General features: G+C 55.3%; 2 protein-coding genes and 1 long non-coding RNA gene across 6 annotated transcripts; 1 reads left to right on the forward strand and 2 right to left on the reverse strand.

Moving 5' to 3' along the window:
• Positions 1–3436: 3436 nt before the first annotated feature.
• Positions 3437–13487, reverse strand: LOC117037661 (uncharacterized). Of its 2 annotated transcripts, none has more exons than XR_004425566.1 (3): positions 13366–13487; positions 4889–4951; positions 3437–3859 (listed from the first exon to the last, which is right to left on the reverse strand). It is a non-coding gene; the product is annotated as an uncharacterized LOC117037661 (long non-coding RNA). The 2 variants fall into 2 exon arrangements; XR_004425567.1 differs by lacking the exon at positions 13366–13487 and adding an exon at positions 12905–13314.
• Positions 7905–14680, forward strand: SYDE1 (synapse defective Rho GTPase homolog 1). Of its 2 annotated transcripts, XM_033133906.1 has the most exons (8): positions 7905–8059; positions 9577–9918; positions 10056–10700; positions 10866–11080; positions 11667–11793; positions 12005–12165; positions 12741–12966; positions 13325–14680. In XM_033133906.1, exons 1-8 carry the CDS (start codon positions 7972–7974, stop codon positions 13723–13725), a joined length of 2205 nt encoding a protein of 734 aa, XP_032989797.1. In that variant the 5' UTR covers positions 7905–7971; the 3' UTR covers positions 13726–14680. The 2 variants fall into 2 exon arrangements, with proteins under 2 accessions (XP_032989797.1, XP_032989798.1); XM_033133907.1 differs by lacking the exon at positions 12005–12165 and having other exon boundaries at positions 13325–13474.
• Positions 14681–24603, reverse strand: ILVBL (ilvB acetolactate synthase like). Of its 2 annotated transcripts, none has more exons than XM_033133908.1 (16): positions 24464–24603; positions 23762–23903; positions 22098–22299; positions 21837–21964; positions 21615–21753; positions 21417–21528; positions 18786–18885; positions 18555–18652; positions 18323–18459; positions 17204–17338; positions 16057–16171; positions 15811–15980; positions 15664–15734; positions 15512–15583; positions 15244–15349; positions 14681–15114 (listed from the first exon to the last, which is right to left on the reverse strand). In XM_033133908.1, the coding sequence occupies exons 2-16, from the start codon at positions 23891–23893 to the stop codon at positions 14936–14938; spliced, it is 1896 nt and encodes a 631-aa protein (XP_032989799.1). In that variant the 5' UTR covers positions 23894–23903; positions 24464–24603; the 3' UTR covers positions 14681–14935. The 2 variants fall into 2 exon arrangements, with proteins under 2 accessions (XP_032989799.1, XP_032989801.1); XM_033133910.1 differs by having other exon boundaries at positions 24453–24477.
• Positions 24604–24745: the final 142 nt, after the last annotated feature.

Below are 24745 nucleotides of genomic sequence, written 5' to 3' on the forward strand. Positions count from 1 at the left end.
TGAAACCGACAGCTGACATTTCTTATGTACCCGGCACAGGGCTAAACCCTTTATATGCATTATTAAATTATTAAATTTTCAACAACAACCCTATGAGGTGAGTAAAATTACTCCTTATATTACAGATGAGGAAACTGAGCCTTGAAAAGAGAAGCTGCTAATAAGTGGTAGCCAAGGTTCACACAGAGGACCCATCCCAGAGCCCCAAGTCTTAATGACCATAATGCGGGGTCTCAGCTCCTGCTCCCCGCACAAGAACGCAGGACATGGTGAGGCCAAAGAGAAACACCCACGGAGCCATCGATGGGGGAGGAGTCATACCACTATGTTCTCGATGGCAGCTGGTCGAGACACAAAAGCAAACATCCACCAGTACCCCAAAGAGGGGTCTTCCTGCACCCCAGTCTCGCTGGCAGCCGGGCGAAACACAGGGAGTAGGAGCCACACGATCTGCAATGTAATCCTCTTGCTAACCGTACTTGCTAGCCGCAACCGGCTGGCCGCTTCTCTGCTAACCAACCAACCCCTACAGTAGCCACGGCAGTTATATCAGTGGCTAATGGTTAACTAGTTACAGCTGATGGCCAACAAGTCACAGCTGATGGCCATCTACTACCCGAGCCAGCACCTTTCCACGGAAGGTCGAGAGCCTGGAAACTGCTCTCCTGGCTCTGTCCCCACAATGATACATGATATTGTCGAGAATTCAGTGCCTAGCCCAGGGGGCTGCAAACTAAGGCCTATGAGCCAAATCCAGCCCTCAGCCTGTTTTATACAGCCTGCAATGTAAGAATGGCTTTTATATTTTTAAATAGTTGGGGAAAATTAAAAAATTATCCCATGACAGGTTAAAATTATATAAAATTTTAATTTTAGCATCCATAAATAAAGTTTTATGGGAACATGCTCATTCATTTATATATCATCCTGACTGTTTTCAAGCCACAGGACAGAGTTGAGAAGTCTCAACAGAGACCCTATAGCATGTAAAGTCTGAAATATTTACCATCTGGCCCTTTACTGAGTTTGTTGATCCATTTTCTATAGAATAAGTGAAGCCTGATACTCACCTAGGTCCATGAATCAGAAACATGAACATTATGGGCAGTTTGCTAGAAATGACGGCTCAGACGCCGTCCCACACCACTGAATCATAATTTTAACAACAACCCAGGGGATTTATATGGGCCTTCAAGTTTGAGGTTCACAGGGATAGATAGGCGATGAGGACGGGGGGAAGGCTGTAGAGATTTGGGACCCGAATGGGCCTTCGGTTCAGAGATAAGAGAAACCCGGAACTGGGGCGTTTCTCCAGCCCCTGCCATGGACATGTTCCTGGAGACAACGGTCATGCCAAATGCTTTGCAAGAATTGCAGCTACAGATCGAGGAAGTGGCCACCAGGTGGCGATAGTGCCACTTCACTAATTGGATCTAGAGCTCTTTTTCAGAAACATTTATCCGGCTGCGAACTGGCCCAGTTCTACCCACCTCAGGTGTAATCGGCCCCTGGAAGGGAACAGCATGTGCAAAGTTCCCATGGTGGGACAGAACCTGGGTTGTTCAGAGAAACAGCCCACAATGAGAGGGTGCTGGAGGCTGCGGAGGGCAGGGAGCGGGGGCAGCCCTGGCCACTGGGATTGGTCTACAGGCAGAAGGAACCATGATAAGGGTTAATTTAAGTAAGGCATGGTGAGGGCCTGTACTTCAGAATGAACCTGCTGATGAGCCATACCATGGATTAGGGGTCAGCAAACTTCATGTACTTCATGTAAATGTTCAGAGAATAAATATCAGCTTTATGGGTCATACAGTCTCTGCCCCAATGGCACAGCTCTGCTGTTACAGAGTGAAAACTGTCACTGTCTCACTGTCTGTACATTGTCTATGTATAGACAATACATGAAAGGGTGGGAGTGGCTGAGCACCCATGAAACTAGACGTTGAAACTTGAATTTCACATCATTCTACATGTCACGAAATATAGTATTTTTTTAACTGTTGCATTGAAAAATGTACTGCAGTCATCTCAATGATTCAGGAAGATCCCCAACCAGTATCTACCTTCCATGTGCCCCTCTCTCCCAAATTGTTGACAAAATATAGCATGTAGCTTTTTTTTAAGAAAGTAAAAAATATTGCAGAAGTGGTTTCTCTGAAGATGGTGCCACAAGAGCTTTCCATATCCTACTCGCTCTCTTCCCCACGCCCACCCAGAGTTAATGCCTCCTTACCGTTGAGATTTCAGGGCAAACCCCCCTTCCTCAGGGCAGCCTCTCCGCACCCCCTCCTTGGCCCAGCTACACCAGGTACCTTAAGATGCTCATCATCCCCTCGTTCTCATCATATCAGTGATGTCATGTTCATGTGTGTGATTCTTTGATGAATGTCTATTTCACTCACTTGACTGTAAGCTGAGGGCTGGTGACGGAGTCTGTGTTCCCCTGGTTATCTTGCCCAACTTCCTACCTCCAACTTAGTAAAACAGCCATTCAAGATATATTTGTTGAGTGAATAAATGAATGAATGAACGAATGAACAGATGAATGAACGAATGAATGAATGAATGAATGAGGAGGCAGTGTGGCGGCCTGACGAGGTAACTGAGATAGCCTGTGTCGGAACAGAGATGTCTATGAGTCAACGTTAAGTTGCTGTGGTATGTGATGTAACTGCCCTCCACTCCCCCTACCTTCAGTAAAGCCTGTCGCACACCACGAGCCTTGGTGAAATCAAGGACAGAAACAGGAACAGTGAGCTCACAGGAGAACTATTTATTTAATTCAGTAATAACAGGAGACCATGAGAAAACAATCATGTAGAAAGTCTCCAAAATCTCAACGAGGGTGTTGGAGGGGGATTGAGCCAATTTATCTAGATTGAAGAAGCAGATTAACCCTGGCCAGTGTTAGAATACGACAACACTTCTTTCTCTCCTTATGGGATTTCATTGGGTAATTCAAAGAAGTTTTGTAGATTCAGACACTGAGGTTCAGAGAGGGAAAATGACTGTCCCAAGTCCATGCGCTGGATCGGGGGGATTCCTATCTAGCCTAGTGTGACCCCAAAGCCTGACCCTTCCTCCCACCATCATGATGCTGAACGGCCTCTCAGGTAAATGACTTGCCCAAGGTCATGCTACAGCTTTGAATAGCTCAAGTCCTGCTCCACGTGGGACTCTGGGGTACAAAAGGTGGATCAGCTGGTGCGAGTGACCAGAAAGCCTTTTCCAGCAAGGCATGGGGAAGGAAGGACTCAGTACGGCTTCAGCCCAAGATCCTGGAAGGGGAGCTCCTACTCCCAAATATATATTTGCAAGGGATTTGGAGAGTCACTTCCATCTCTATGAATCTGTATAGTGGGAGGTCCCCAAGACCACCATCAGGTTCAAGAATGCACTAGAAGGACTCACAGAACTCAGCAAAGTTGTTATACTCATGGTTTATTACAGAGAAAAGATACAGATTACAATTAACAAAGGTAAAAGGCACATGGGGAGGGGTCTGGGAGATAGCAGGAGAAGCTTCCAGCACCCCCTCCCTGTGGAGTAGTGTGGACAGAGAGTAATTCCCCAGCAATGATGTGTGACAACATACATGGTGTACTGCCAACCAGGGAAGTTCACTTGAGCCTTAGTGCCCAGGGTTCCCATTGGGGGTTGGCCACTGTATTAGTTTCCTATGGCAGCCACAACAAAACCCCACAGACTGGGTGGCTTAGACAGCAGTAATTAGTTTCCTCACAATTCTGGAGGCTGGAAGTCTGAGATCAAAGTGTCAGCAGGGTTGGTTCCTTCGGAGGCCTTTGTCCTTGGCTTGCAGATGGTCGTCTTCTCCCCGTCTCTTCACACCATCTTCCCTCTGTGCACAAATGTCTATGTCCTAATCTCCTCTTTTTATAAGGACACCAGTCACATTGGATTCGGGCCCACCCTAAACACCTCATTTTGATGCAGTCACCTATTTGAAGACCCTATCTCCAAATACAGTCACATTCTGAGGTCTTGGGAGGTTAGGACTTCAACATAGGAATTTGGGGGAGGGGACACAATTCAGCCCGTTACAGCCACGTAGCTGACCACCCACGTGGCTCACCTTAGTCACGCAGTCTCTGACCCTCCAGAGAACAAACTGACACAGTGTGCTTCAAGCCCCCACTATAAATCATACTGTCAGCATAACTCTCTGCATGGCCCCCAGATATACAAAGATTCCAAGGGCTTAGAAGCCATCTCCCATGGGCCAAACACCAGACCTTTCTTTGAAATGGTCAAGAGAGCCCAGAGCCCCAGGAGGGAGGCGAGAGGAAGGAGGAGCTAAGGAAGGACCTGGGGTATCTGCCTGGCCCTGCCCACCCCAGGCTACTTGTTCCCACCTGACCAGCCACCCCTCTTCAGGCTGCCTTCCCTTCCTCTGGGACCGCCAGCATCTAGAAGCCCTGGTGGCGACACGAGCACGCCCCAGGCCCTCAAGCTTGGCACCAGGGCAGCTCTTGGCATGGTTGCAGGTGTCCAGTTGCTGAATGTGTCCTAGAGCCTGTGCAGGAGCCTGGCCAGCAGGAGAGCCTAGCAAGCCTGCAGCTGATAAAGGAGGGTACTGCAATGGTGGCTGGGAGCCACGCTGCACCTCAGGTTCAGCCCCCCAGCTGCCTGGCTGGACTTTTCCAAGGGCCATTGGGAAGCTCTAGCCAAGATATGCTGCCCCGCTGACTGCTGCCCAAGTGACACCATGCCTCATCTCAGGAAGCTGCCTCATGGTGATCCAACCACCATCTCTCCCTCCAGCTCTTCAGTGCTGTCCTGGTGGACATCTCTGGGCAGCCACCTCTTCCCTTGTTCCTCTGAGGACTGACTCCTAACCAGGGAGGTCTGCATAGGCCTCGGCACTCACCTCCTCACCCTGGAAGATGCCAGGTGCAGGTGAGGTGCAGGTAAAGCTCAGGTGCAGGAACAACTGGAAATGACAACAGGGAGTGGAAACTGGGGGCCTGCTCCCCATAACCTTCTCAATCTTCCATTCCCCAGGAACTAAGGACCCTGGGAGGTGGCGGCCAGGGAACTTAGCCCACAGACACATGCCCCACCCCTATCATCCCCACCCCCACGGCCTTGATAACAGAGGGAGTTAAGTCTGCTTTTTGACTGGATGAGGAAACCAAGGCCTAGAGAGAATGTCTGCATTTGGGGTCCTCCAGAAGATGATCTGAGATAAAGATTTAAGTGCAAGTGGTTTATTTGGAAAATGGCCCAGAAAATGCTGGAAGGGAGATGGAGAAGTGAGACAGGGAAGGGTAGGAAGTTGGTAAAGAGTGCACTGATAAGTTTCCACTGTGGGCAGCTGGAGCTCAACCCTATAGGAACTTCTGGGGGGCAGTGTGGAACCTCAGTCACTCCACACAAGGGGTGAGGGACTGGGGTACTTATCCACCAAATCTCATTGTCTGTCACAGAGGTGCAAAGCTGTGTTCAAACCTGGCCAGCCCCCCCTACCTGCATTTCTTCTCTCAACAAATCCCCATATATACTGGGGGTTGATTTATCCATCAAGCACCATAAGCACAGCACATCCGATCTGCAGCTACTGAGAATATTTGGAGAAAAGAAAACACATACACATGCGTGCGTGCACACACGCGTGCTCCACAATCCAAACCGCAACTACCAAAATCCAGATGAATAACAGTACAAATGTCACAAAGTGTGAAAGTTAGTATTCATAACCATTTCAGTATGTATAATTTGTAGAACATTTGTGCTCACTTATCAAGAATTTCTGATTACTGAGGAAGAATCATAGCCAATTACGGATTATATGAGCCATAATATGTAGTCAAATAAATGCAATAGAAAAAGTACAGAAACCCTGCCAAAAGGTTTACCAAAAAATAATGAATGTGGCATATGACTGCTTTGTAATCATTTAATGTTATATGGGTGGGACCAAGGGCTGCTCTCACCCCCATGTCAGCCTCTGGTTCCTCTGAGGTTCTGGGGTACCCCGATGGTAGCTGAGTCCTGCACCCCTGCCTTGGACTTGGGCAGAGGTGTTATTTTGACCCCCGACCTCTCTCCTCACTGTCAGCAGCTACCTCAAAGACATCTGGGCAGAGATCTGATGAGGTGCACCCCACTCCTCTCCAGCCTGATGTCTCCCAAACACATACATCCAAAAAAAATGAACAGAGTCTATGAGATCTGTGGGACACTACCAAACATACCAACAAATGCATAATGGGAGTCCCAGAAAGAGAGAAGAGAAAGGGACAGAAAGAATAGTTGAAGAAATAATGGCCAAAAAACTTTCCAACATTGATGAAAGACATGCATCTACACATCCAAGAAGCTCAAGGACCTTCAAATAGGATGAACACAGAGATCTGCATTGAGACATTATAAGCAAACACACCTCCACTGTCCAGGCTTGTTGGCCACGCCATCCTGTCTAGGTCTCCTTCACCTGGCACCTATCTAAACATTCAGCAGTGAACAAGACATTCAAGCATCTGGTGGAGGCCCAGTCTAGACAAGGAAGCAGATAAACTAGAACAGACTACTGGAGCTATTAAGTTCAAGCTGTGGCGAGTCTTCAAAAAAATAAACTACACTGATGTAATCATGACTGGGTGGAGGGCCTCCCAAGGAGGTGCCGCTGGAACTAAAGGATGAGCAAGAGGCAGCTTTAGAAGAACCAGGGCTTCGGAGGCAGAAGGACCTGTACGTGCAAAGGGTCTGGGGCAGGAACAGCCTGATGTGAAGGAGAAACAAAGAGGGGGCTGAGGTGAGTGCTGGGTACAACAAAAGGGATGAAGCCAGAAGTCTTGTTAGAACTGGATTTTATTTGTGGGAATCTGGATTGTATTCTAGGTAGCGTGAGCAGTCACTAGTAGACTGTTCAACAGGAGTGTGCCCTGATTTGATTTCAGCTTTTTAACCACTCTGGGTGCTGCATTGAGAGTGGAATATAGAGGCGAGGTGGGTTAAATTTTCCAAGATGGCCACAATAATATCTTTCATCCCACATCCTCTTGCACAAGGTCACTTTGACACACCACCCACTGAGAGAGACAGGATTTATGTCCTCTCCCTTTGAATCTGGTGCCAGAAGTGACACAGTTTGACACCTGAGGGTGGCTCAGGAAAGGTATACAGCTTTGGCCTTGTTCATTTTTGGAGCCATGGGTGGCTATGTAAGAAGCCTGACTACCTGTTGGGAGGGGAGGCCTGCGTAGACGCCCCAGCCCACAACTGGAATCAAATGCAAAACCTGTGAGTGCACAGGCCTCCAGATGATTTGGGGCCCCCATCTGTTGATGCCTAAATCATCTAAGTCTTTCCAACTGAGGAGCAGAAACAATCAACGTGGGCTCTGCCCTGCCCAAACTCCTCACCACCACATCTGTGAGCATCGTGCAATGGAATGGCTGTTTTACACCACTGAGTTTTGGGATGGTTTGTTAAACAGCAGGAGTAACTGGAATTCGGGAGCGGGGGAGAATTGGGTGGAGGAGGGAGGCACTAGAGTGGCATCAGGTAGACTATAGAAGAGAGAGTGCCATCGAAAGGAGTAATGCCAAGGCTTGCACCAGGTTAGAGCAATAGATGAGGGGGAGGAGAAGGGATAGGTGCAGGATGCGTTTTGGAGGCAAAGCCAAGATAACTTGCGATCACTAAGGGAGAAGGGGAAAGAGGAAGGACGAGGAACCCAGGCTGCGCCTCCATGTAGGAGCTGGAGCCCAGCAAGGCAGCCCAGAGCCCCCCATGCTTTCCCTCCCCTCCCGGCCCGGGCGACTACATCTCCCAGCATCGCTCGCTCTGGCTGCGGGAAGGGGAAAAAAAAAAAGTTTGGGCCAAGCATTCCCGGAATGCGCTTCCTGGTGGCTCGGGGCGCGGGGCGGGCGGGGCAGCCCGGGCGGGGCGGGAGAGGGGCGGCGCGGCCGGACCCGGGCGCGCACTCGGCCCGGCCGGGGCCCCAGCATGGCCGAGCCGCTGCTCAGGAAAACCTTCTCCCGCCTGCGGGGCCGGGAGAAACTTCCCCGGAAAAAGTCCGACGCGAAGGAGCGCGGTGAGCCGGGCAGGGGGCGGAGGAGGGGGCGCCGAGCCCCGCCCAGCCTGGGAGGGGGTCCCAGGGCCCCAAGGAGGGCAGGCTGGGGGGACAGGAGGAGCCCGCGGAACCTCCTGCGGACTGGGGTGGAGGGCTGGGGACGGGTAGGGGTCCTGGAAGTAAAGGGCTGGGGGGGAGAGGGGCGCGGACCGTTATGTGCGCCTGGCCCAGGATGCCAGCGCTGCGAGCTCCTTGGGAGGCCCGGGAGGGGGCCTCGTCCCTGACAGGAAATGGGGCCGAGACGGAGTGCCTGGAGAGTGGAGGGAGGAGGACCTGGAGACCGGGACACTGGGGCGCAATCGGGCCAGGCAGGGGGCACCCTGCGCCCTGGATACAGGGATAGGAGATGGGGGCACACTCCTGCAGGAGGGAGAGACTGGGGTATCAATCAGAGGAGGCACCGCGCATCCCCCTCCCACCTATTAACCAGTGACTGCAGCTGCATCCGCCTTAGGCAGCCCCAGGAAACTGTCCCCTTGATGCAGATGGGGAAACTGAGGCACAGAGCAGTTGGGTAATTTGACCAGGACTAGTGACGTGACTTAAACAGCTCTTTGGACTATGCTCCTAATAGAGATCCAGAAGAGAGAGTACTGGGGGGCGAGGGGGGCGGTGGAAATCGGAGGTGACCAGAGGAGGGAATCTGCAAGCAAGCAAGATGAAACCTTAAAGAACTGGGCGCTGCCTGGGACAGGAAATCCCAGTAAGGAAGGAGTTAAAGGAGGGATGCCAGATGACTTCTGGATCTGACCTCCCCCCACCAGCCCTTCCCAAAGATTCCCAGAGTAGAGAAATGGGACTGGGTGCCCACGCACAAACACACAGGAAACGGCCTGGGATGTCAGAGAAGGGAAAACAGAGCAAAGGGGAGGCGCCGAGGCACTGACCACGGGGGTCTGGTCTTGGGCTGTGAGGTGGCCCTCTCCGCTCCGGGGTGGGGGCAGAGTTTGGAAGACAGGCAAGGGGTGGGGAGGTGACGTGCTGCAGAAAGGGAGAACCCTGTGCTCGCGGTCATGCCCGCTCCTGTCTTCTGAGCCAGCAAGCCAGCGTCCACTGTGTGCTCTGTTCTTGACCATGCCGCGGGGACCTAGGAAGCACTCCCCATGCCGAGCCCCCTGAAGTCCCCTGGAGAGTGCATAGAATCCCCCCATGTCACAGGACAACACTGAGGTTCAGAGATAGGAAGCAACTTGCCCCCAAGCCACCCGTGACAAGAGACAGGGAGGGATGCATACTAGACTTAACGAGAGGAGCGGGGAATCAGAGCCAGGAACACAGCCCTGTGCTGGAGAAACCCCCACCAGCCCCAAGGCTGGAGGGACAGTAGGGCTTAGGGATATCAAGAACTAAGATGGGGTGGGCTCTAAGCTGGCAACCCATTGCATTGCAAACAAATGCCCCAGCCCCTGGGCTGGGGCTGCTCTGGGGGGGACACGAGGGGAGCGCGGGCTGGGTCTCACGCCCTCGCTCTCTGCCAGGCCTCCCAGCCCAGCACCCAGAGCCCAGTCCTCCAGAGCCAGAGCCCCAGGCCCCCGAAGGGTCCCAGGCTGAAACAGAGGGACCCCCCAGCCCTGAGGCATCTCGCAGTCCTGCGCGGGGGGCCTACCTGCAAAGCCTGGAGCCCAGCAGCCGCCGATGGTTGCTGGGTGGGGCCAAGCCACCAGAGGAGGCCACATTGGGGCCTGGGGCACCTGGCAGTGGGGAGCCTGCTGGAGAGATCTGGTACAACCCCATCCCTGAGGAGGACCCCAGACCGCTGGCACTTCAGTCCCCAGGGCCACAGCCAGGCTTGGCGGAGTCAGAGGGCCCGGCCTCAGAAGGTGAGCACAGCCTCATCTACCCACCCACCCACTCCCCCCCACTCCCACCCACTCCCACCCCAGCTCTCCAAGAGGACCAGGCCTCAGCCCCATCCCAAGCCCAGGTTTCTGAACCCTGAGTTCTGCTGTTCCCACAGGCATGGCCCCTGCCAGTCCCCCAACCAAAGCCTCACGCACCAAGTCCCCAGGCCCTGCCAGGCGCCTCTCCATGAAAATGAAGAAGCTGCCGGAGCTACGGCGCCGCCTGAGCCTGAGGGGCACCCGAGCTGGACGAGAACGCGAGAGGGCCGCCCCCACTGGCTCTGTCATCAGCCGTTACCACCTGGACAGCAGCGTGGGGACCCCCGGGCGGGCAGCTGTGGCGGGGGGTACCAGGGGCCCTCAGGCCGGGTACCTCAGTGATGGTGACTCACCGGAACGCCCAGTGGGTCCCCCATCACCCACCACCTTCCGGCCCTATGAGGTGGGCCCATCGGCCCGGGCGCCCCCAGCTGCACTCTGGGGCCGCCTCAGCCTGCACCTGTATGGGCTGGGGGGGCTGCGGCCAGCACCCGGGGCTACCCCGAGAGACCTCTGCTGCCTGCTGCAGGTGGATGGAGTGGCCCGGGCCCGCACAGGACCACTACGTGGGGGGCCCGACTTCCTACGGCTGGACCACACCTTCCACCTGGAACTTGAGGCTGCCCGGCTGCTGCGGGCCCTGGTGCTGGCATGGGACCCTGGTGTGCGGCGGCACAGGCCCTGTGCCCAGGGCACTGTGCTGCTGCCCACAGTTTTCCGAGGTAGGATGTATAGCCGTGGGGGAGGAGCAGTAGGGCACAGGATTCAGCCCTTCCCACAGAGTGCCCAGGGCACTAAGCCCAGGGTGGGGTTGTGACTTGGGGTAGGAAGCCAGGGCACAGGAGCCTGTGGGGCTAAACCCCACTCATGTCCTCTTGTGTCTTCAGGGTGCCAGGCCCAGCAGCTGGCTGTGCGCCTGGAGCCCCAGGGGCTGCTATATGCCAAGCTGACCCTGTCCGAGCAGCAGGAAGCACCAGATACAGCTGAACCCCGCGTCTTCGGGCTGCCCCTGCCGCTGCTAGTGGAGCGGGAGCAGCCCCCCGGCCAGGTGCCCCTCATCATCCAGAAGTGTGTTGGGCAGATCGAGCGCCGAGGGCTACGGGTGAGCCCCTTGTCCCACCTCAGTGGGGCCCCAGACCTCAGAGCCACTCCCCAGTGTACAGAGGCCAGGCCTTCCCCCCAACCCTGCCTAGGACCCTCCCAGCTCCAACCTCAGCCTAGACAAGGGCAGGAGGTGCCCAGCCTAGGACCTATGGGTCATCCACCCATTTAGTGACACAGGATCCCAGCCCTTCTGGAGTTCAGAGTCTCATGGCGGGGAAAGACATGATTCCAATAGCTCACAAATGTAAAACTGTGTCTGGGATAAGAGTGAAGAAGCTGGAAGAGCTTAAAGCAGGACTGCACCTCCTGGCTGTGGTAGTCAGAGAAGGCATCCTGAGGAGGTAACAAATGAACTGAGTAGGAGTCAGGACACGTGATCCAAGCAGAGGGTTTACAGGGCCAGGTTGTCCAGATGGGGTCCCCATGACAGGTGTCAGAGCAGGAAAGCAGCCAGTGAGGCTGCAGTGAACCCCCAACCTCTCAGCCCAGTCCCACTCTGGCCCAGACCTCCAGTGCTCAGCCAGTGGGCCCTGATTAGTCTGTGGCCCCAGCAAGAAGACATCCGGTCTCTGCTCCACCCCCAGGTAGTGGGGCTGTACCGTCTGTGTGGCTCCGCAGCCGTGAAGAAAGAGCTTCGGGATGCCTTTGAGCGGGACAGTGCAGCTGTCTGCCTCTCTGAGGACCTGTACCCCGACATCAATGTCATCACTGGTCAGCAGCCCGTCCCTCCCCCGCCTGCTCCCCATTCAGCCCTCACCTCCAAGCCGTCCCCGTGGCCCCTCTGGGACCTCACCTTTTCTATCCGGCCTTGTCGTCACCTTCCTGCACCTGTCCTCCTCCTCTTCCCCGCCTCAGCCCCCGGTGATCCCTCCAGCCTCACAAGCCAGGGATGCCCTGACCAGAGGGGGTGCTGTGCCCACAGGCATCCTTAAGGATTATCTTCGGGAGTTGCCCACCCCACTCATCACCCAGCCCCTCTATCAAGTGGTGCTGGAGGCCATGGCCCGAGGGCCCCCAAGCAGGGCTCCCCTCAGCGCGGAGGGCACCCGTGGGCTCCTCAGCTGTCTACCGGATGTGGAGAGGGTGAGCTGGGCCCGCTAGAAATGGGGGGGGCAGGGAATGGACTGACATTAGTAGACCGTTTCACCCATGCCTGGGCTGGTGATAGCCAGGAGCTTCTGGCATCATCAGACCGAGAAAGTGGGTGCTATTAGTATCCCCACTTCTTAGATGTGGAAACTGAGGCCCAAAGCAGCTGAGTTATGCAAGGTTGCACAGCCAGGATATATCAAACACTCAGACTGAACACAGGTCTAACTACCACAAGGGAGGTTCCTGGCTGTGGGATCCTGGACAAGTCCCGACCCTCTCTGTGCTTCAATAGCCTCATTTATAAAACTGAATTAATACCAGCCCTACCTAACACACACAGGAGTGGGTTCACGTCCAAGCTTTGCCATTCCAAAGCTGTTGCCTTTGGTCTCCCCTCCAGCAAAATGGGATCATAATACTAATACCTAATTGTTAGGTCTTAGCTCGGTCATCTCCCAACTATGAGGACTTGAACCTCTGCTTCCCCATTCTAAGACGTCTTAGTCTCCCTCAGGTGCGACAGGCGACCGGCTTTGGCCCTCTAATGCTCTCCCAACTCTCCTCAGGCCACGCTGACGCTTCTCCTAGACCATCTGCGCCTCGTCTCTTCCTTCCATGCCCACAACCGCATGACCGCGCAGAACCTGGCCGTATGCTTCGGTCCCGTGCTGCTGCCAGCGCGCCAGGCCCCCACCAGGCCCCGCATCCGCAGCTCTGGCCCGGGCCTTACCAACGCAGTGGACTTCAAGCGCCACATCGAAGTGCTGCACTACCTGCTACAGGCTTGGCCAGGTGAGTCCGCCCCTGGCCCCCGCCGCCAATCCCGGCCAGGTCACTGCGGGCGATGCTTTTTCGGGCGGCCCGAGTCTAGAATTTCAAGCAAGCCACGCCCCCTCATCTACCTAGTTTCCTCCGCAACCAGTCCAGATCCAGCCAATCCATGCTTGACGCGGTCAGAGGCCCTGCCTCTTGATATGCCAATCAGAGGGCCAGTTGCCTAAGCAACCAGCTCAGCCAATGAAATCGTGAGCCGGTCGCAGGCTTTGCCTTTCGACAAGCTAGTCAGGCTGGCTACCCGAACCACCACTCAGAAACCTGGTTGCCGCCGCTGTGCGTGAGGTCATCACAAGCCTTTCCTCTCCCTCTGCAGATCCCCACAGATCCCCAGAGGCTCCAGACCTCGCCCCCTACCTGCGGCCCAAACGACAGCCGCCGCTGCACTTGCCACTGGCGGGCCCAGAAGTAGTGACTCGGCCCCGTGGCCGGGGCGGTCCTGAAAGCCCTCCGAGCAACCGCTATGCCGGCGATTGGAGCGTTTGCGGGAGGGACTTCCTGCCCTGTGGGCGGGACTTCCTCTCCAGTCCGGACTACGACCACGTGACGGGCAGCGACAGCGAAGACGAGGACGAGGCAGGTGAGCAGAGGGGCGCCGCTGACTTCGAAGACGATTTCGAGGCGCCCTTCAACCCGCACCTGAACCTCAAAGACTTTGACGCCCTCATCCTGGACCTGGAGAGAGAACTCTCCAAGCAGATCAACGTGTGCCTCTGAGCCGGGCAGGACCCCGATTCCTAAAGGCCGGGCTCCTTGTTGCTAAGATGGTGCCCTGACTACCGAGAGGGACCACACATGTCGCTCAGGCATAGCTCCTGGTTACTGAGGAGTTGCCTGGCAACCCGCCAGCCCGATACTGAGAATCATTTCCTGTTTCCAGTGCTAAATATTTGGGTACTGGTTACCCGGCCAGGGACAGGGGTTCTCGGGACCAGTCGTGTGGCCGTCTTTTGTGAGCACCAAGGGCTTCTCCCGCTTGCTGAGCTGGCCTCTCTTGCCTCCGCTTGGCCAGGGAAACACCTTCAGGTGTTACTGTGAGCATCACCCTGGGATAGTGAGACATCCCCCAGTCCTTTGCTGCTGCCAACCAAATCAGTATTAGCTTTGAGCACTGCACTCTGCTTTTCCCTCGGGCGGCCAGAGGACTATCAGGAGGTGCTGTTTGGGGCAGCGTAGGGGCAGCCGCTATGCTGGGCTCCAGCTGGACAGGGACAGCTTGGGGCTTATAGAAAAACAGATGGTTTCCCCACTCTTCCAGGGAAAACCCCACACTTGCCTCAAACCAGCAATTGAAGATGGCAGAGTCTGGCCCTTCCCCTCCCCAATTCTTCCTCCCCATCCCTGAAGAAAATGAGCACTTACAAGACCTCCCTTTTGGAGGGGCCCCACCTGAAGTGTCAGGCGGGGGGCACTTTGGTACGGAACATATTTATTGCCTGTGTGTGTGATGAGTGTGCATGGACACGTCTGGAGCGGGCATGTGGGGCTCTTTCAGGGACCATAGAGAGGGGAAAAGATTCACAATGCCGGGTACCCTGAAATCCCCAGTATTGGTGCCTCAGTGGGTCCCAGAGTTCCAGTGGGAGAGTAGGGTTCCCTCCTGTCTCCCCCATCTTTCCCTCATTTCCATCTTTGTGGACAATAAATCAATATGCACAGGTTCTGGAATGAATACTTGGGCCCACATGGACCAGAGGTGGTTTATTCAGTGTGTAAAAGAGGGGAGAAAGGGCACAACTGGGCCCGCAGCAAAATAGACCCAAGGCTCTCTAGCACCGCCAGGGGGCCTCTGAGCTCTCACCCCTCCAGCCCCTCTGTCGTCGGGGAGGGTTGTAGGATCACTGGGCCTCAAGGGGTAGGCCTAAGGCAGGCCAGGATAAGACTCCAGGCCAGCTAGGCACAGTCCAGGGATAGCGCCCATGAGGCCCTACATGGCAATGGAGCCATCGCGGAAGTCCGTCCTTCCAATGAGGATGTTAACCACGACGGGGTGGCCCTCTTGGCACTGCTGCTGGGCATCACGTAGCACCTTGACCACCTGATCCTCATTCTCCCGTGAGAGCAGCAAACCTTGGGCCCCCAGACCCATGGCTGCCTTGTGATAATCTAAAAGGGGAGGTCAAGTCAGATGGTGGCAGGGACCCAGCCCACCATGCAGTCAGCCCAAGAGAGAAACACACACCCAGCCGGGCCAGAAATAGCTTCCCTCCTACCCACCCTGCCCGAGTCCCTCACCAGTATAGGCCAGGCCACAGGCCACATTGCTGCCCAGACAGGACACCTGCTCCCGAGAAATCTGGGTCCAGCCAGCATCATTTCCTATCAAGGCCATCACTGGGACCTGCAGGGAAAGGATGAAGCCAGGCTGCAGCACTCAGCCCCCAGGCTTGGCCAGCCAGAGGACACAGACAGGACCTCTGCCAGACAGAAGCAATGTCTTCCCCAGCCCAGCCCTGATGACATCTCCCAGAATCTCAGGCTTTCCTTGGGGCAGCCCGGTCACCTTGTGTCTGACGAAGGTGTCAAATTCGATGAGGCTGTACCCAAAAGCTCCATCTCCAAACAGGCACCAGACCTAAGGTGAGACAGGAAGTGAATGGGGTGGTTCATGGCCCAAAAAGCAGCAAGCCTCCTGCCTCCAGTGTCCCAACTCACCTCAGCATCTGGCCGGCACAGTTTGGCCCCAAGTGCAAATCCTGCACCAACCCCCAGAGTCCCAAAGGCCCCTAGGAGAACGAAGAGCAGGTGGCTGTGAAGGGTGCTGGCTGGTGCAAGCTGCCCCGGGCGTAGGCCTCTCCTTACCAGGATCGAGCCAGCACAGGGGGCCACGGGGCTGCACCAGGTGGGCAGCAGTGCCCACAAAGTCCCCGCCATCCACCACCAGAATCGAGTTGTCGGGCAGAGTTTCCTCCACCAGCTGCAGCACCCGCACTGGGTTCAGGTGCTGGGCTACAGGTATCTCTGCCTTCTCCCTGAAACGGAGCAGTGCAGATCAGCAGAGCCTGCCCAGAACGCCCCACCCCCCACATCCACTCCATCAGGCCCCACCGAAAGGACTGCTCCTTCTGCCGGTCGGCTTGCTGAAGCTCCTCTGCCCAATCTGAGGCCCACGTCTGGCCCTGAAGGCCCTCCACCAGCTTCACCACGAAGGAGCCCACGTCTCCTGGGGAAGGAAGAGGGCACAGCTGCAGAGGGGTGGCCTCGTCCTGCCCTTCCAGCCCCAGAGGCCCAAAGACAGGAGGAAGCCAACAGCAGCCCTGGAGCAGGAGGCAAGGAGGCAGGACAAAGGCACTCCTAGGGCAAAACGGGGCAAAACACACCCCCAGAGCCTGTGGGAACCAGGTTAGGGCAACCAGGGTGAGAAGGTGGGCAAGATTTAGGGAGCAGATTAGAAACCTGAGCCGACCTTGTCACCTGCCTCCCCGTCAAACCCCAGATCATGCAGTCCCAACAATTCTGCCCTGAAACACATCACTACAAACACCTCCATCCACGAAGCTCGTCTCTACAACCCAGGCACACAGAGTGCGTGTGGAGTGAATAAATGAGCTGGTGATTTCATCATTTCCATTCAGAAATAATAGCTTAGAGGCTCAGAGAAGTTGAGTTTCTCCTCCCTGTCCATCCCCACCTCAGGCCTTGTCATTTCCATCCTGACCCTGTATAACAGGCCCCTTGCCACCACCCAGGCCCCTCCAACTAGCTGCTCACCAGCGGCCACAGTGGACCTTCCCAAACACAAATGCAACGGTGCCATTTCTCTGCCTGACACGAGTTGCCTGTCACCTACACTGAGGGAAGTCAACATCCTAGAACGATGGGCAAAGCAGGGCACAGAATGACCATGGGAAGGGAGTGAATGGGAAGGGAATGACCATGGGAAGGGTTATGACAGGATGACAGAGGCCTCAGGGGCCAAGGAGTGAACTCTCCGCCCTGACAGCAGCGGACAGTGGGGAAGGTTTGCGGCTAGGTGACATGATCGCATGCACATTCCCAGGGCTTCCCTCTGGCGCACACCCACCATTTGTTCATCCAGAAGCACCCACCAGTCTGAGAGCCAAATACTTGTCTCTGGCCAACAGGGAGCCCTCTGGGGCAGAGTCTGGCAGGACGGCCTCTTTCAGCTGCTGCAGAGGCAGGAGAAGGCCCAGGATGAGCACGCGTGGGGCGGGGGGTGGCACTGGGGGCTCACCCTGCACGGCCTCCTGGGGCTTCCAGAACATGTCTGAGTTGATCAACATCTCTTTCCGGTTCCGGTTGACAATGATGATCTTGCTTCTACGGCTGAGGACCCGGCCATAGGACAGGCGGAAATCACACACAATTCCTGGGGTGGGGGACAGGGAGACAGTGGATGGAGGGCAAGTGTCCTGCAGGGGTGCCCACTACCTTACTTAATCCACCGTGGCACACTAGATGTAAAAGCGTCCCTGTTCTTCACCTTTCCCTGGATCCATGCCACCTGCAATGACTTTGCAGCTCTCCAGCGCTTGGAACTGGGCTGACCTGAGAACGTGGTCTGGCCAGCAGAACATGTCGGGAGTGCTGGCACGCGTTCCTGAGACCACGCTTCCAGGAGCCTTGCAGCTCCCACTCTCTAATAACCTTGTCCCTCCCGCCCTGCATATTTCTCATCCTCCGCCAAGTCAACCAGCCCAGGCCGCCTGCTGGGCGAGGAGGAGCATGGAGGCAGGGAAAGTGAAAGAACTCAGAATCCCAGCTGAGGCCACTGCAGCCCAGCTACAGCCAGCCAACCCCCAGGTGTCTGAGCCAGCCCTGCCAGGATCAGCACGGCTGCCCTCCCACCTCCCCGACTGCACACTCCGGAATGAGCCCTGCCATAACCAGACCTACCATCTCACCTGTTCCTGGGTCTCGAAAAATATGTGCATTTTAAGCCACTGAGTTTGGGAATGGTTATTACACAACAATAGCTAACTGATACAACTATTATGTGCCTGGCAGGCTTCAAAGCATTTTATGTAAAAATGTATATGCCGTATGTGCACGTGCTATAAATGCTGTATAATGCACACAAATGCAAATACTGTGTAGGAAGTCCTGCAGTGTCCTCCTTTGCGCAAAGCTGGGCCACAGCACACAGCTGCAACCTGGCAAGAGTTCACCTGAATTTCAAATTCAGGGTTGTTCAAAACCCTTGAAAGGGGAAGGGGTGGGGCCAGGGGTAAGAAGGTGGGTGATTATGAGGGTGGGGTGCCAACGAGTACCAGACTAGGAGGGGCAGGGTTACAGGCTGAAGGAGGTCCTGGAGGGGGGGAAGGGGAGGGGTGGGGAGGAAACTGAGGCCCACCTGCCAGGAGGATGACATCTGCCTTCTTCAGGGCAGTGCTGCGGTTCTGCCGGATGTGGAGGGGGTGGCCGCGGCCCAGCAGCCCCCGTGCCATCCCACCCAGGAAGCAAGGGACACCGAGGGACTCCACAGCAGCCCTTTGGGTCCAGGTAGAACAGAGATGAGTGAGGAAAGGGCACCAGGGGACCAGGGAATAGGAATGCATAGTAAAAGCAGGACTGAGGCTTCTCACCGAAGTTTGTCAGTTGGTGTTGGGGGCAGCAGGGCCTGGCTCCCCAGTACCATAAGGGGCCTTTTGGCCCGGCTCAGGACCTCCACACAACGTTGAACCTGGGGTGAGATGGGGCCCAAAGAGCCGACCCTGAGCCACCATTGGTCCCTGAAGATCAAGGCCCCCATACTGGCTCAGGGAGAGGCCATCCTGCCAGGTGAGGACCTCAGCCAGGGAAGAGAGGCAATTCACCTGCTGAGGGGATGCCTGGGGGATATCCAGAGGCAGGGGACCCTCAGGCTGAGGCTCCCAGGCTCCTGCAAAGAGGTTGTCCAGGTAATTCGTTAAGTACCTGCAAAGATGAGAGGAAGGGGTGGTTACCAGGATTCATTATTGGGATTCCAGGAACCGAAAGAAAAGAGGGGCCAGGAAGATAGCGGAATAGGCACAGGGGTGGTCGAGCAATGGCCCAGGGACAGACAAACCCCAGTGGTCGAGTCTGCAGTGGCCTATTTCTCCTTGGAAGCTTCTGGTGACCACCACAACCTGACACAGACCCTCAGAAACAAGTGACACAGGAGTGGAGTGCCAGGATCAGGGCAATAGCTGCAAGGCCAGGCAGAGATGGCTTTGCCACTTCCTAGCTGTGTGACTTTGGTCAAGTGACGTAACCGTTCTGAGCATCCTTCTCTGTAAAATGTAAAAGGGAACCTCCCTCCCAAGAGTCAATGATCTGTCCACTCGGGATACAAAGCACTCTGCAAAAGCCTCCATCCATGGGAGCTATGAACATCAGCAGTAAGCTTGTCTCTTTCTCTGGCTTCCAGCATCCCCTTCTCTGTCTCCACTCATTGGGTCACAGGGCCCCGACGTTCTCTGAGGGCTTTGGAGACACAGATAAATCCTGCTCAGCCCTGCCCTCTAGGAACACTCAATCCAGCCAGAAACAGACAGGTAGGCATTTGTAGGAAGCAGTTGGAACTGGAAGCTTTTGTTTCTCTTTGAAGAAAAAGTCAAAACTGCAGAGAATGGGAAGAGGCCCAGAAAGGAACCATCGGAACCCCAACTGGAAAAAAAAAGGCAAGGGAAGGGTCAGCCTTGCAAGGGGCTGAGGAGGGAAGCCCAAGAGAGAGGAGAAGAATGGAGCGGGTGGGGGATTGGGAGTCCAGGGAGCAAAGAGGCTGGCCGGTCACAGAACAAAACTGCTTAAAAATTCTGCCTCCCAGACAAGGCTATCAACCACTTCCTACGCGTTAGAACCCCTGAATGCCCCTCTCTAGTTCTGGTTCCCTAACCATGTTAAAGGAAGGTTCCTTAACCTTGCCTTACACCTGACAGGACACTGGATTCAATCCTATTCTTATTTAAGAAAATGATGGTTAATTCTTTTAAACATCAGCATGTGCATTATCAAAACGACGTCATTTGTTCTCCACAAAAATCTTAGTCTAGAGAGAAAAAGCAAGCAACGTTCATCCATTTTACAGATGAGGAAGCTGAAGTCAAGCAGGTTTCATCACAGTATGTGCCAAATCATTATGCTGTACACCTTAAACTTATACAGAGCTGTCTGTCAATTATATCTCAATAAAAATGGGGGGGAAGGTTTAACATTTGCTCAAGGTAACACAGCTAATTAGCAGCAGTCCAGGGATTCAAAGCCATCTCTCTGGACTTTCCTGTCATTCATTAGATGGCACATAGCTCTTTGGGTAAAGCACGGACGGCTCCTCCAGGCTGAGTTCTTATGTGCCATTAGCAAGCTGGATGGCTTTGTGTAAGTCATTCCGTAATAATACCTTATCACGTTAACTCAAAGTGTTGTCGTAAAAGACGCTGAGTAAAACGGGTATTCCCTGAGCTGGCCCTCGGAGCGCATCTCACATGCCCAGGATGCAAGGACCTGTCTGTCTCGTTCACTGATGTTGCCCATGCCCGTCCTGGTACCTGACATAGTGGCACTAGCTAAATACATGGAGAAGGCCTGGAAGGAGGAGGGACAAGGACAGGCCAAGGGAAGGGATGAGGGGGAGGAGCAGAAGGAGGAGGAGAACCAATTCTCCGTCCTGTGCCGTTTCGGCCAGGCGCACCTCAGTGGTGACCAAAACAAACCCTTTTGCATACCTCCGCTTGCACTGTGCCCCGACCTAGACCCCTTTCTATCTGCTCAACTGAAAGAAGCACCCGTCAAACTCATAGCTCTTCCAGGAAAAACTTCAGGCTTGGCCCAGGCCAGCCCCACTGCACTGCTGTCTCCAAGCTCCTGGCCACTTGCCACTCAAAGCCCCAGAGTGAACTGTGCCCATGTCATGGGCCTGCAGGGACCCTCTGTTCCCTTCTCCAGGCACCCAATGTGATCCATCCACATCTCTACATCCCACGGCCACGACCCAGATCCAGGCCACTATCGCTTCTCATCCGGGGACCGCCACACCTCCTCTGTGGCTTCCCAGCTTCCACCCAACCCCACAGTCCATTTTCCAGCAGCAGCCAAAGGGACTGTATTAAAAACCTGAGTCAGGGTATCCCACACCTCTGCTTAACGCACTGCAATGCTTCTCAATGGATCTCAGATTAAAAACAAAACCACACGTACTCCCAGTGGGCCCTGCTGGCTGCCCTGAGATCAGCCCCTACCCCTGTCCTCTTTGCTCACCTGCTGTGCCACATAGGCCACCTAGCTTTCCCACCCTACCAAGTTCGTTCCTGCCTCAGGACCTTCGTATATGCTATTCCAGCCACCTAGCATGCTCTTCCCATGGTGGGCTCCTCTCAGTGGATATGCAAATCAATGAATGAGCCAAAGAAGGTATGGGTGCTGGCAGAAGGCTACAGGAGAGAGCAGGGAAAGGGGGAGTGCACAGTGGGAATGGGGTTACGCACCAGGAGACCGCTCGACCCATGAGGTCTTTGGGCGGCTTGGCTGGCACGATCTCCTTCTGAACCATGAAGTAGGGGTACAGCACGTCAATGGGTAGCTCCACAAACACTGGACCTGTCGGGACAGGGAAGATGCTGAGCTGTGCGTCCCTAGCCCCCAGGCCCTAGGGACAGACCACTGCCCAGCCCCCTCCCACCTACCCGGTGTGCCCGACTGAGCAGCAGCCATGGCAGCCCTCAGGGTGGGCGTGATGTCCCGCACCCTCCGCACGGAAGCACAGAACTTGCAGAGTGGCCGGAACAAGGACATCTGATCAATGGCCTGGAGTGCACCCCGTTTCTGGTGGAGAGGGGTCCAGGGAAGTTACCATGTGAGCCCTTCGAGCACCCCTGGAGCCCCTGTGCCGCCCGAGAATAAAGTACCTGCAGCAGAATACTGGCAGCCCCACCCAGAAGCAGGACTGGGGACTGGGCTATCTGGGCATTCTTCACTGCTGTCACTGTGTTGGTGAGGCCAGGGCCTGCCGTCACCGCCACCACACCCACTGTCCCTGGAACACAAACCCTGTCACTCTCTGCACCCATGCCCATCCTTCCGGCCATCCCCGAAAAACCCCTATCCCCAAAGAGCCCCTCCCCCATCCCAGTCTCACCAGCCCCCAGCCCTCTCCACTCTGCCCTCACCAGTCAGGCGAGCCACAGCGTCAGCAGCAAACACAGCCGTGACTTCGTGGCGTGTGTCCACCACACGGATGCCCAGCTTCTCGCAGGCCACCAGCAGTGGGGAAATGTGCCCACCGACCAGTGTGAAGAGGAACCGCACGCCATGGGCCCTCAGCACGGCTGCCACGCTCTCCCCACCATGCCTGATGCTTGTCTTGTCCACCTGGGCCCACGAAGGAGGAGGAGCAAGACTGTCAAGGGCCAGGGCAAGGGTGCCAGGGCAGGTGGGGACAAGGGCAATCCCCCTCCTCAAGAGGGAGGGGGGGAGCAGAGTCAGAGGGCTGGGGAAGGCACATGTCATACAAGAGGCCCAGAGCAGCGCATATCATCCTACCACATCCTCTTGTCATTACAGTTGACCCTTGAACAACACAGGGCTTAGGGATTGTAACCCCTGCACAGTCAAAAATTCGCGTATAACTTCTGACTGCCCAAAAACTTACCTACTAATAGTCTGTTCACCGGAAGCCTTACTGATAATGTAAACAGTTGATTAACATGTAGTTTGTATGTTATGTGATGTTATCAAGAAAATCATAAGGAAAATATATTTACTGTATTTACTGAAAAAAACCCACGTACAAGTGGATCCAGGCTCATCAAGGGTCAACTATATAGCCTTTTACAGCTAAGGGGACCACGACTTGCCCAAGCAAGATTCAAAGTCCCACAGAAACAATACTGTTAAGCACCACACTCTGTTACACGCCCACCTGGGGATGGTGGGCAATTAGGAAGGGGTGGGGAAGGTGGACCTACAGAATCCAGGGGTGTTTGGTCAAGAGCAGGAGGCACGGGTCATCAGCTGTAACTCCAGAACTGCCTGTCCTCCAGCATCAGGGCCTGGCAACCTGACTGCTAAGGACGACCTACCAGGCTCCCTCCCACTCACTGGGCCAAGCCCAGTTCACAGGCTGCCAGCCACCAAGTGCCTGGCATGTGTATGGCCTCCTAGCTCCAGCTTAGACACAGCCTAGCACTTCAGAGGCCGAGACTTTGCCTTAAATCTCCACAAGTCCTCAGAGCAAGTGGTGGTGTTTCTGACAGGAGAGAAAGAACTGGGAAAGGGTCAAGTTTGCTCCAGGCTAGGAGAGGAAAGACTGAGAAAGGGATCTAGGGAAGGGATAAATTTCTGAGAGAGGAGCCACACAGCTCAGAGCCAGGTTTATGGGGTCAGGTCTTCCCCAAATACGTTACCTAAAGCAAGCTACCACACAATCTTTCTGAGCCTCAGTTTTCTCTGCGTTAAACGCAGACAGAAATAAGCGCATCTATTCAGAGACATGTTGGGGATATGAAAAAATCCCTCTAAAGCAGAGTAACTGTCACAAAACTGTCACCGACACATCCTCTGGAGCTTGCCTCCGTAACACCGACCCCAGAATATTCAGGGAGCATTGTTGTGTGAAAAGGGCTCGGCCCCTGGGGAAAGAGCTGGGCGGACTACTGAGTGCCCCGGCAGTTGCAGCCTCCCGATTATCTTTTACTAGGCAAAGCCCAAGTCCTCAGGTGCAGCTCGGCAATGGGGGCAAGGCCCTGTTAAGAATCTCCCGACCAGTCCCTCGCACCCGGACCTCGTTCCTCCTTTACTGCCCCCAGCCCGCCTCCCGTCTGTGCCCCCGCACCTTGTGCAACAACCGATAGAAGAGCCCCAGGCGGTGCGCGGCGCACAGCACGGCAGCCACTAACGTCCCGCAGACCAGGAGTAAGGGGGTAAAGATGCTCCTGGCAGGGGCGGCGGCCGCGGGGATCTCCATGAGGTGGTACCTAAAGGAGAAGGGGCAGTTCCAGAGCCGGAACGCGAAGATACTGTATCAGGGGGAAGGCACGCCCTCTTCCCCGGAGTTTCTGCGTGGCCACACCCTTTACGCGGGTAGGCTTGGGCCGAGACCAGGCGCCCTTAGGGACCAGTCCAGGCCTCCCAGGAGCTAGGTCACGCCTCTCGGGGGACCAGACCATGCCCTCCCGCAACGCTCTCCCTCTTACGTCACTATCACCACCCAAACTAGGCGACCACAGGTCATTGCGACCACAACGGCCTCAAAATAGTTATTTTCCCACTTACCGGCTATGGGAAGGCGGTAAGCCCCTCCTCTTTTACACCAAGGTCCTAAATCTCAGCCCCAGTGGTGAGCCCCCACCACGTCTACGTCACCCAGACCGATGATGCCACGCCCCCAGGTTGGCGTGCACGACCCTCTCAAGCCAGGCTCCGCCCCCGAGTGAGAGCCGGAGCCCGAGCCTGACCCTGACTCCAAGCCGCAGATAAAGACTAAATTGCATCAGGATGTCCCTCCGATCCCCCGGGCACTTCAACTTTCACCTACAAGAAATGGCGCTGACTCCAGAGGAATTCAGCGCCCTTCGTGTCACGTGACCCAGCCCCAAGGCCGTGACCCTCAGTCCTGCCCGTCGCGCGTGCGCAGAGCAGGAGCTACGCTCCGGGATACAGGCACCTCCTTCCTATAAGAGCTATTTCTCTACTGGCCGCCGCATGCACAGGCCCCGCCTTCCCTCGCCTTTCACTGGCTCGCACTGTTAGCCTTACGCCCTTCTCTATAGGAGGCCACGCCCACCGGCATCCGTTCTTTGCCAAAACCCTCTCGGTA

The sequence above is a fragment of the Rhinolophus ferrumequinum genome, chromosome 18 (assembly GCF_004115265.2).
Source record: "Rhinolophus ferrumequinum isolate MPI-CBG mRhiFer1 chromosome 18, mRhiFer1_v1.p, whole genome shotgun sequence".
Classification (NCBI taxonomy): Eukaryota; Metazoa; Chordata; class Mammalia; order Chiroptera; family Rhinolophidae; genus Rhinolophus; species Rhinolophus ferrumequinum.